The sequence below is a fragment of the Hibiscus syriacus genome, unplaced genomic scaffold (assembly GCF_006381635.1).
Source record: "Hibiscus syriacus cultivar Baekdansim isolate YM2019G1 unplaced genomic scaffold, ASM638163v2 tig00112738_pilon, whole genome shotgun sequence".
NCBI lineage: Eukaryota > Viridiplantae > Streptophyta > Magnoliopsida > Malvales > Malvaceae > Hibiscus > Hibiscus syriacus.
Genome location: NW_024063392.1, coordinates 8,742,686 through 8,755,487, shown reverse-complemented (window position 1 = coordinate 8,755,487; position 12,802 = coordinate 8,742,686). Strand labels below are relative to the sequence as shown.

The window sequence follows — 12,802 nt, the reverse complement described above, 5'->3', positions numbered from 1 at the left end:
TGAGCGACCCTCTCAACCCATTTTATTTCACTCGTAATCGTCAAAGTTCATACTCGTGACATTACTTAAAGAATTTAATAACTCATCTCACTAAATCAACTAGTTATTGGTTATAATTTTTATTTTTAATACAAATATTTTTATTTAAATTTTAAATTTTAAAATATGATGCGACTTATCATATAGGAAAGAATAGGAAACCATCTAAAAATATGATGTGACTTATTAATTAATTGATTAAATTTCACAATACGTAACGACTCTGTATGAAAGAATAGGAAATCATTTAATGCTCGAAGTGTAAATTCAAAGCAAGCATAAAAAATGAGCTCCATGTCAACATAGAGCAGCCTGGAATTTGAAATGCAACACAACTAGAAAAAGAAAACGTAATCAAATCAACGATGTCTCAATTGCATTATTAAAATTCGACTAACGAACTAAAAACATTATAAAACCACAAAATTAGATCTCTCCAAAACATCCTTCCCGATTTAACTCCTCACATGGCGGAAAGGGAGCAGGCAAAGCCTCTAGCACCGGCGTCGGACCTTCCCAAAAGCGACGACGGAGAGGAAGCGCTGCATATGATAAAAACTCGACGTAAGAAATTCATTAAATGTTTCGGTTACATTGCTGCTCTGACGACCATCCTAGCTGCAGTGATCATAACTCTAATTTTCACGGTGTTTCGAGTCAAGGATCCAATCATCGAAATGAACGGCATCATGGTTACAAACCTCGAGCTAATTAACGGCACAACTCCTAAGCCGGGTTCCAACATCACCGTAAGAGCCGACGTTTCAGTTAAAAATCCCAACATAGCATCGTTCAAGTATAGGAATACCACCACAACTCTTTACTATTATGGCAAGGTGGTCGGGGATGCCCGGGGCCCTGCAGGCCGTGCGAAGCCCCATCGAACCATGCGGATGAACATTACGATCGATGTTATCATGGATCGGCTCTTGGCCAGTCCGAATTTGGTGGCGGACGCCAGCTCCGGGACATTGACCATGAGTAGCTACTCCAGAATTGGAGGAAGGATCAATATGTTGAACATCATAAAGAGGCATGTTACTGTAAAGATGAATTGCTCCATGACAGTGGACATCTTCAGCCAAGAAATTCAAGCACAAAAATGCAAGCGGAAGACCATCCTAGCTGCAGTGATCATAACTCTAATTTTCACGGTGTTTCGAGTCAAGGATCCAATCATCGAAATGAACGGCATCCATGGTTAAAACCTCGAGCTAAAACGGCACAACTCCTAGCCGGGAACATCACCGTAGAGCCGACGTTTTCAGTTAAAAATCCCAACATAGCATCGTTCAAGTATAGGAATACCACCACAACTCTTTACTATTATGGCAAGGTGGTCGGGGATGCCCGGGGCCCTGCAGGCCGTGCGAAGCCCCATCGAACCATGCGGATGAACATTACGATCGATGTTATCATGGATCGGCTCTTGGCCAGTCCGAATTTGGTGGCGGACGCCAGCTCCGGGACATTGACCATGAGTAGCTACTCCAGAATTGGAGGAAGGATCAATATGTTGAACATCATAAAGAGGCATGTTACTGTAAAGATGAATTGCTCCATGACAGTGGACATCTTCAGCCAAGAAATTCAAGCACAAAAATGCAAGCGGAAGGTTGATCTATAAGCTATCGGTAATGACGAATTCAAAAATATTTTTGAGAATGAGTTTATATATATATATATATTAACCATATAATTTTTTTTATATGTGTACAGGTATAAATAAAATTTCAGAAATGATACAATCGTTAAAATGAATAATTAATAGAAGAAAATATAATTTTAGAGTAAATATTTACTTACTCAAGATATAGTGTAGATACACCACAACTCTCAGGTATGATGGCATGTTTCCTTAGCGTGAAGCGTATATATGTAATATTCGTAGATATTGTACAGTTTTAAGACCATGAATGATTATAATTTTACCTTGTAAAGATCACGAGTATGTTAAAGGGAAATATAGGTTATGACAGTTTTAGTCGACTTAACTGAGATCGGTGATTTTTGAAAAGAAAAAAAATAAAATATGATAAGTTAAAGAAAATAATATACGATGTAGATTGAGATTAAAAGAGAAAGAATCTGATCTCTCCTTAAATCTTGTACGAGGATTTATATGCAAATTCTTAATGTCGATGTCACGCTTAAAATTATGAGGACTATTTATTTATAAGTTAATAAGATAAATAAATATAATTATTAAATAATAGATATGATTCTAACAAAATAAATAGTTATGATTACGATTATTCATAGATTACTAATAACGTCAAGAGATAGTGATTAATTGGAGAATATGAATATTGAAAGCTTCTAAAAACTTAGAAGTTCCGATCTGCAACAAGAATTCCTCCAAACTTAGGAGTAGCAACAAAACAGTTATTTACCCTTCAGTGGAAATCGTTTTTTTCCCTTTCGGTAGCAATAGAGGTCAGTGAAAATCGTTTTTCGTTGAAAAGTAGGGCATCAAAATCAACAATTAATCGGGCTAATAACTTTTGGCAAGGATCGGACACGTCCCCCGTTAAAAGGTTAGTTTGAATGTTTGATAGGTCATATTACGGATGTGGGGACCCCGATGGAAGTTGATCCAAATGGCATTAGTAATCGGGAAGTTGGTCAGATATCTGTATCTCCAACAACTCCGTCTCAGTCGCATTGATTCTTTGAATAACTAAATTGCTATAAGCTAGTGTTACATGTAGTCATAGGCTTCAGAATCATTTCAAATTTCACAAGAGAATTAGAAACTGACGACTGCTGGAAAAAGAAAAAGAATAAGAATCAGACCGTAAATCTGTCGTAGTTGGCTTTAGTCATCTTATATTTTCTGCTACAGCTACCCTAGTCATCAATGTTATTATAAAGAACCATACTCATGTTATTTTATTAATAGTTTTAGATGATTATAAGATAATATATATTTATAATTTTTTTAGTTATTAAAAAATTACATATCTTATTTACGAAACAACTTAAATCCAAAATCTTAAAAGATAATAAAACTTCTTTTATGTCATTTTCTAACATTTAATCTATAAGTTTAACACGAACTAAACAACCTCAGTGGTAAAAGTAGGGCTATAAAAAGTTGAACTGACCTCTAAAACTGACTGAAACCGACTCGAATCAAAATTGTTTTTAACCTAAGCTATAACGATCCGAAATTAACTCGAGTTGGAATTGGTGTTGGCCTGAATCCGAGTTGGACCTGGAAATTGTGGATCTGAACCCGACCTGCACCCGACTTGAGAATGACTTGAACCCGAATTGAACCGAAAAAATGATACTCGAACCCGACCTGCATTCGACTAATATGAACTCGAACCTGAGATTAACCTGGTAAATAACATGTATTTCCTTACCTATTTTCAACATAACTTGTAAATGATCCGACTTGTTATTGACCTGATCTGATATTTACCAGACTTGACATTTACCTGACTCATATATTACCATGGATGAAATTATAAGATTTTAATTAAATTGTGAGTTTTTGAGTTTATGATATAATTGATAAATTAATATGATTAATTTTTAAATGTTATAATAAAATATTTATTATAATAATTAAATTAATAAATAGACTTATTATATAAAATTATTTAATAAAATTAATAAAATTATTTAAATGTAAATTATATAAAAAATGATTAATAAAATTATTGGCATTGAACAATGATTAAATGTAAATTAATATAGTTTAATTTATGTAAATTATATAGTTTAATTTATGTAAAGAAAAAATAATATTAATAATGTAAGCATTAATTATGTAATTTATATTGACATTTAATATGATTAATACAATTAATTTTGGCATTGAAATGATAATTAATTTGATAATAAATGAATATTGGTATTGAACGTGATTAATTCTCCAAAATATAAATGTAAACTACACAGTTTAATTTATGTAAAGGAAAATTATCTAACAATTATAACATACATAAAACATAATATAAAAGATAAATTTAATTGATATTGATAATGTAAATAACATTTGATCTAAAATTTGAATAACATTTGAGTTATTACAGTTGAATACAATAATATGAACAAAAACAATGTTTTTTTAAGCTCTCAGATCTTATAAAAAAGTTTTATAAGGCTAAAAGCCTAACTTTTCTACCAGAAATTTCTTCATCGAGCTTTTGTATCGAAATATCTAAATGCTACCAACATCGTTAAATTAAGGGCAACATCTAAAGCCACCAACACAATTTAACATTAGTAGCTATTTAGAAAAAATGACAAGTTACGACAATCTATTTAAGTCAGACCAACAAAATAAATTACAAGGCAGCAACAAGCAACATTTCTTCATTAAACAAACATGCAGTCATCGGTAAAGCCAAAGAGAATACGATGGCCAACAGTGCCAAACATTTTTGACTTATTACAGAATCAAGCATTCAACATTGTTTATAATAACAAAAATAATATCCAGCAGAATCAGGATGTGTTACTTTGGACAGAAGCATCCTACAAAAAACAGAAGCATCAATAAAAATTGGTTTCAGTTACTGTTAAACATAATAAATATAATAAGTCATTAATAAATAGAAGTTACATGTGAAGGGAAGAAACAAGACAAAATCTCCAATTCCAATGGTTTCACTTAACGTTAAACACCCTAAAAAAATTAAAATTAAAATTAAAATTAAAATAATTAATAAACAATTTGAAATATTGAGAATAACATAAAAAATAAAAAAGTTTTATCATACCTTTACATAGCATACTCATTAACCACAGTAAGGTAGTCTTCATCTTTATCCTTCGGCTCAAAACCATACAACCAATTACGAGTTGTTACAAAAATCTCAATATTTTTTGGTAAGAGTGAAGCTCTTAATTTGTTTAAAATTCTATCCCCATACTAAAGGAAGATTCAGATGCAACTGAAGTAATTGGAATAGCCAATATATCTCTCGCCATGCAAGAAAGTACATGATATGAAACACTTTGATTTTTTCAATACTCCAAAATATCAAAGTCAGATTCTCCAGTACGAGGGACAAGGGGCAAACTAATATAAGAGTCAACATCAGATCGTCCACTCCTTGAAGAAACTAAATTGACATCAAAATTCTGAATAACAAAAGATAATAAATTAGTAAATAAAAACAGTAAATAAATAAGTTAAAATTCAACTAGAAATTATACTAACTAACCTGAAATAAATCTGATTTTCTAAATGTTCGAGGCCGATTGGAACTTGAGCCACTTCTGTCCAATGATGTACTACTTTGGACAGAAGAAACAGAAGAAGAACCACAAGGTGCATATTTTTGAATAAAATACATATAAATCAAGAAATTCATCATAAATGAGACTTACCCTCCGTTGAACCTCATCCACAACATAAAGAACATTGTACAACTCCTTCAAAAGTTATAATTTATATTGAGGATAAAGTAAAACAATAAAAGATAGAATCATAGAGTGATCAGACCAATATTTCTCATATAGTTCAAGCATGGGTCTTGCCATTGCAGAAATACCTTCATAGGGATCATTATGAGCATAACACAATAATTTCTCAATTGCAAAAACGTTAGCCAAATACAAGTTAGAAGTGGGATACTTAGAACCAGAGAACAGAGTAGTAATTTCATAAAAAGGCTCAAGAAAATCACAATTTGTTTGAACTATTTCCCATTCATGATCAGTAATGATATCCAACTTATTTTCCCTATTAACAAACAAGTTAATTGCTAATCTAGCCTCAAGTGCCCTATGAATCATCAAGTAAGTATAATTCCAACGGGTAGGAACATCCAATACTAACTTACCAGAGAAAGAAGAATCATAGTCTTTAACAGCTAATTCAAAGGCACAAAGTCGAGAGTTAGAAGAATTAATAAACTTAACAATCTGACGTAATTTAATAATAGAAGAATCAATTACCTTCAAACCTTTTTGAACTATCAAGTTCAAAATGTGGGCAACAAATCTTATATGGAAGTACTTACCATTGCAGGGAATATGAGAAATGACATTCAAACCATCTTTTAGTTTCTTAACCATTCTATCGTTTGCAGAAGCATTATCAAGTGTAATGGTAAATTCTTTTTTTCAAGACCCCACTCGCATATCATCTTTTTCACAAACTTAAAGATAGATTCACCATCATGAGGAGGATGAAAACAATGAAAATTAAGTATTTTAGACTGAGAGGTTCTTCTCCCAAATTCGGATGAACCAGTGGACATCCTCTTAGAGGATTTATTCAGATCAACTACTTCGGATAGTATATCATTTACATTCCCTTGCAAAAAAAAACTAGGGTTAGTATTAAGGTAAAAATTAAACTTTTTTTTGGATGAATTACTAAATTTCATTAACCCAAAGAAAGCAGAATTTTGCCACAGAGGAAACAAAGAAACACTAGCTACAAACAAAGGCATCTAACAACCTTATACAACCAATCCTAATAAACAACCAACAACTACACAAACAAGTACTACAGAGGAAACAAATAAACACTAGCTGCTAACAAGGCAACTAATGACCCTATACAACTATTCCCAAAGAAAAACCAGTAGCTATACAAACAAGGAATTATAACAAACAAACAATATTAAAATAAACAAAATTAATGAACAATATATATTAATTCACAAGGATCATTTACCTCTTTCAGAATGTTCTTCATTCTGATTTGTTGGGTTTTCTCCTACAAAAGAAATGAAGAATATATTAATGTACAATATTAAAATAAATAATTAAATAATTAAATATACCTGGATAATTAAAATCGTAAGAAAGACTATCCATGAAACCCTTGAAAAAATATAAATTTTTCGAATATCAACAGAGACGGAAGAAAAGGAAGAACATGATGAACAGTCCTGGTTACAGAAGATGAAAAGATATAGAAAGTGAATAGGCTTAGTTAGGGTTTTTTTATGTTCAGGTTTAGATTTGAGTTCGGGTTTGGGTTTGGATTTAGGTTTGGGTTACAAAAGATGAACTGGTGTTAGGGTTTGGATTTGATCAAAGAAAACGTGTTGATTTTTACTTTTAGGTGTTTGTAAGGATCAAAGAATGGTTTGGGGAAGAATAAGGATGAATTGTTGTTTGGGTTTGGGGTTTGATCGAAAAAATATGAAATGGTATATGTTTTGGTGTTTGTGAAGATCAACAGACAGTTTTCGTGAAGAACAAGGACGAACTCGGATGAATACGGATTAACAGGGGAGAAACTTTTGGGTGTTTGATCGGAAAAAAAAGAAATCGTATGGGTTTTGGTGTTTATGAAGATTAAATGAGGGTTTTGGTATGAACTCGGATGAACAAGTTAAGAAATTTTGTGTGTTTGAGCGAAAAAACAGAAAAATGTTTGAGATTTGGTGTTTTTGAAGATCAAATGAAGGTTTTTTCAAAGAACAATGAAGAACACAAATGGATTTCTAGAGAGAAGGCAGAGAATTTTGAGAGAATGTGAGAGTTAGAGAGAGAGAGAGCAAAATGGGAGAATGAATCGAATAGGAGAAAATGAGGAAAACTTTTTTTACCTTATATATTATGCTCCGTTTGGGCCAGGTTCAAGATCCGCGTGCATTTTGAACTTCATTTGGCATTGTAGCGTTGTTCCCTGTTTTGATTTTATTTAATTTAGTCCAACTTTAAGGATTCAATTTAATCTTTATATTTTAAATTTTTTCAATTTCATCCCTATATAATTTATATTAATAAACTATAATTTATATTAATAAATTATTTAATTAATAGAGTTAATATAAATTATGGATTATAATTAATATTAATATAATTAATATTAATATTAACTTATATTAATATAATATAGTTTATAATTTGTAATTAATATTAATATAAAATATAGTTTATAAAATTAATATTAATATAAACTATATTTTATAAATTATATAGTATAGTTTATAAACTATAGTTAATATAATTAATATTAATATAGTATATGGTTTATAGACTATAATTAATATTAATACTATATACTATATTAATATAAACTATAGTTAATATGTTAATATTAATGTAAACTATAGTTTATAAACTATCTACTACATTAATACAAATTATAGTTTATAAATTATATACTACATTAATATAAATTATAGTTAAGATAATTAACATTAATATAAACTATATAGTACATTAATATAAAATATAGTTTATAAATTATATACTATAGGTTATAAACTATATAGTACACTAATATAAACTATTGTTTATAAACTATAGGTTACATATATAGTTTACATATAAATAGATTGTATATATATATATATATATATACTATATGTTATATATATATAATAGACTATAGGTTATATATATAGTTTATATAAATTATACATAAACTATTATTTATAAACTATAGGTTGCATATATATAGTTTATAATAACTATAGAGTTTGTATAAACTATATATAGTTTATACATAAATATATTATATTTATATAAACTATATAGATTACATATATAGTTTATACATATGTAGCTTTTATATATAGATTGTATATATAGTTTATATCTATATAATTGATTTATATAATTTATATACATAGTTTATACATATGTAGTTTATATAAACTATATAGTTTATATATATAAGTTATACATATATATAGTTTATATTTACATGTATAGTTTATATATATATAGTTTATTAGTTTATAATAACTACATAGATTACATATATAGTTTATAATAACCATATAGTTTATAATAACTATATAATTTATATTATATATATAGTTTATGCATAGTTTCTATAACTCTATACTTTATTACTATATAGTTTTATATATATATATATATATAGTATAATATATATATATATATATATATTATATAATATATATATATATATATATATATATATATATAATCTATAGATTACATATATTAGTTATACATACATATTATATATTAATATAAATTATAGTTTATAAACTATAATTTATTATATATAGTTTATGCATAGTGTTTCTATAAACTCTATACTTATTACTTTATATAGTTTATATATTATATATATATATATATTATATATATTATATATATATATATATAATCTATAGATTACATATATTAGTTATACATATATATATACTATATTAATATAAATTATAGTTTATAAACTATATATTTATATTATATATATAGTTTATGCATAGTGTTTCTATAAACTCTATACTTTATTACTTTATATAGTTTATATATATATATATATAATCTATAGATTACATATATTAGTTATACATACATATATATACTATATTAATATAAATTATAGTTTATAAACTATATACTTTTTATAGTTTATACATATATAGCTTATATAAATAGTTTATATATATAGTTCATATAAACATAGTTTATATATATAACTTATAATAATTATATAATTTATATTAATATAAATATAGTTTATATATACAACAACAACAACAAAACCCAATTCCTATATGTATGGGGTAAGGGGGAGGTAGGGTAGTAGGCTGCCCCCAACGCCAGGTTGAGAGTAGCTTCCATGGAAGACATCCGGCAGTCAGACAATTAAAAATATAGATAAAATTCAATGTATATATAAATAAATACATAAATACATAGCTAAACAGTATTCATATGCAGTCATTAAAATCATATGTGCGTCTGTAACGGGGATTAATCCCTGCATAATAATCCATGCGAAAGAATCTCTGCATATAGACAGAAACATAAGACCCGACTAAATTTAAAAGAGGAAAGATGAGGAGAATGATACACATAAGTCAACGATAGCAAGCCCAGTTCTAATCCTTCATAAATACCAATAACAGAAACGTATAAAAAGTAGAAGTCATGGAAAATACTATAAAGACATTAAAAGAAGACATAGATGATACACCCTATAGATGTGACCCACACTACTCGACTACCCTAGTCTTTAGCCTCCATATTTTCCTATCAGAGGTCATGTCTTCGGTAAGGGCTAAATCCCTCAAATCAGATCTCAAGCAGTCTTACCACTTCCGCCTTGGTCGTCCTTTCCTTCTGGCATCGTCGACTGTAATCGAATCTACCCTCCTGACCGCATCCGACGGTAGTCGCCTAAGGACATGCCCAAACCACCGTAGTCTTCCCTCCCTCAATTTTTCAGAAACAGACACCACCCCCAAGGACATCCTAATCATAGAGTTTGTCGTCATATCCCACAGAGTCCTACCACATGTCCATCAAAGCATTCTCATTTCTACGGCCTCAATCCTCCTTACGTGATCCTTCTTGGTTGCCCAACATTCTGATCCATACAACAGCGCTGGTCTTATCGCCATTCTATAAAACTTTCCCTTAAGTTTTAGAGGCACCTTCTTGTCACACAGAACTCCAGTAGCAGCCCTCCACTTTAGCCATCCCGCCTTTATACGGTGTGTAACTTCATCATCTACACCCCCATCTTTATGTATCATAGACCCTAGGTACTTGAAACAATCCTTTGAGGGGAGAACGTGTCCTTCTATGCATACTTCTACATCTTCATCGTTTTGGTTCCCATTGAAGTTTGAACATAAATACTCTGTCTTTTCAATATTGATCCTTAAACCTTTTTCTTCCAAAGCAGTCTTCCAGGTAGCCAGTCTACTATTCAACTCAGATTTTGTTTCAGCAACTAGGACAATGTCGTCAGCGAAAAGCATACACCATGGTACACCGTCTGGTGTCGCACAGTAGATGTCGTCCATAATCAAGGCGAAGATGTAAGGGCTAAGAGCCGACCCCTGGTGGAGTCCGATTTTTACCGGGAATGCCTCGGTGTCGCCAACTGTAGTCCTAACGTAAGTAGTAGATCTACAGTACATATCACGAATCGCCCGGATATAAGCAGTTGGGATCTGTCTTGTTTCCAAAGTCTTCCAGATCGTATCACGGGGAACACTATCATAAGCCTTCTCAAGGTCAATGAACGCCATGTGAAGATCTCTAGACTTTTCCCTATATTTCTCCATAAGCCGTTGAAGTAGATGAATCGCCTCCGTGGTAGACCTGCCTGGCATAAAGCCAAATTGGTTTTTCGAAACCCTAGTAACTTGTCTCAACCTAGCCTCTATCACCCTTTCCCATAGCTTCATGGTATGGCTGAGTAGTTTAATACCTATGTAGTTACCACAACGTTGGGGATCTCCTTTATTTTTATAGATTGGTATCACCGTAGACTCTCTCCACTCTCTGGCATCTTGGCAGTCTCTAAAATAATATTAAAGATGTTGGTCAACTACTTAACTCCCTCTTCTCCTAGGGCCAACCACACAGTGGTAGGAATTTGATCAGGACCGACAGCTTTGTCCCTTCCCATCTTTCTAAGAGCCATTTTGACTTCCTCAAACCTAATCCTACTTGTAGGGCAGTCATTGGCCGTAGTATGATAGTCGGCTAACCCATCAACGATACTATCTCTACATGGAGAGGCACCGTCATTAAATAAGCCAAAGAAGTAACTACCCCAAACCCTCTTAATATCATGATCTTTCGCTAAAAGGACACCATTGTTGTCCTTAATAAACCTAATGTTACCTAGATCCTTTTTCCTAATCTCCCTAGATTTTGCAAGTCTGAAGATGCCATTTTGTCATTCCTTGGTGTCTAATCTCTTGTACATTTCCTCGTATGCCTTATCCTTTGCTTTAGCTACCATTTTCTTGGCTTCCCGATTTACCTCCTGGTATCTTTGTTTAGCTCTCGACCTTTCTTCGTCATCATTGCATTGTAGAAACTCCTTGAAGCAAGTTTGTTTTGTCTTCACCTTAGTTTGGACTTCGTCGTTCCACCACCATGATTCTTTATGTTCATTGGCCTTCCCCGTCGACAACCCAAGGGTGTTTTTGCCAACCTCTCTGATGGAATTTGCCATATTTTTCCATAACATATCTGCATTATTTGAGTTTGTAGTTTCAAAACTTGTATTAGACAAAACCTTACTCCTAAAGTCATCAGTTGTCACTCCATGTAAGTTCTTCCAGAGGATCCTAGGTTTACCAAGTTTAGCCCTCCTAAGAGTGCTCCGCCCGTGAGGTACGCGGAACACCATAACCAACAATTTGTGTTGTGATGCACATGCCTCTTCAGGGAACACCTTACAGTCAATGCAAGCCCATCGTTCCCGATTTCTAATCAAGATGTAGTCGATTTGGGTACAATGTCCCTCGCTATGAAACGTAATCAAGTTCGCATCTCTCTTATTAAAGAAGGAGTTAGTGATCACCAAATCGTGAGCAGTAGCAAAATCAAGCAACGTACGCCCCTCATCGTTCCTGCTACCATAACCGAAACCCCCATGAACACCGTCATACCCGTCGGTTGCACTGCCTATATGGCCATTGAAGTCTCCCCCTATGAAAACTCTTTGGTCCTTCGAAATGCTCCTAAGTATATCATCTAACTGATCCCAGAAGCAACGTTTCTCCCCCTCCCCTAGGCCAACGTGTGGGGCGTACACTGAAAGGAAATTCACTACTTCCTCTTCTATAATAACCTTAATCATCATGATCCTATCCCGGTATCTGCAAACTTCAACTACATTTTCCTTGAGCCTAGAGGATGCCAAGATACCCACCCCATTTCTAGCGTTATCAACGCCTGAATACCACAACTTGTACCCATTACACTCTCTGGCGCGGGACCCTTTCCACCTAGTCTCTTGAATACATGCAAAATCTATTTTTCTATTATTAAGTACGTCGGTCAGCTCTAGCAGCCTAGCATTTAATGTGCCTACATTCAACGAGCA

General features: G+C 32.0%; 1 protein-coding gene across 1 annotated transcript; it reads left to right on the top strand.

Annotated features, from left to right (window-relative positions):
• The first annotated feature begins 498 nt into the window (after positions 1-498).
• LOC120183103 lies at positions 499-1,244 on the top strand. Its single transcript, XM_039187874.1, has one exon. The coding sequence runs from the start codon at positions 507-509 to the stop codon at positions 1,242-1,244; it is 738 nt and encodes a 245-aa protein (XP_039043805.1). The 5' UTR covers positions 499-506.
• Positions 1,245-12,802: the final 11,558 nt, after the last annotated feature.

What these genes read in the sequence shown, in the direction of transcription:
- LOC120183103 (XM_039187874.1), top strand. Translation starts at nt 507, where the DNA reads ATGGCGGAAAGGGAGCAGGCAAAGCCTCTAGCACCGGCGTCGGACCTT.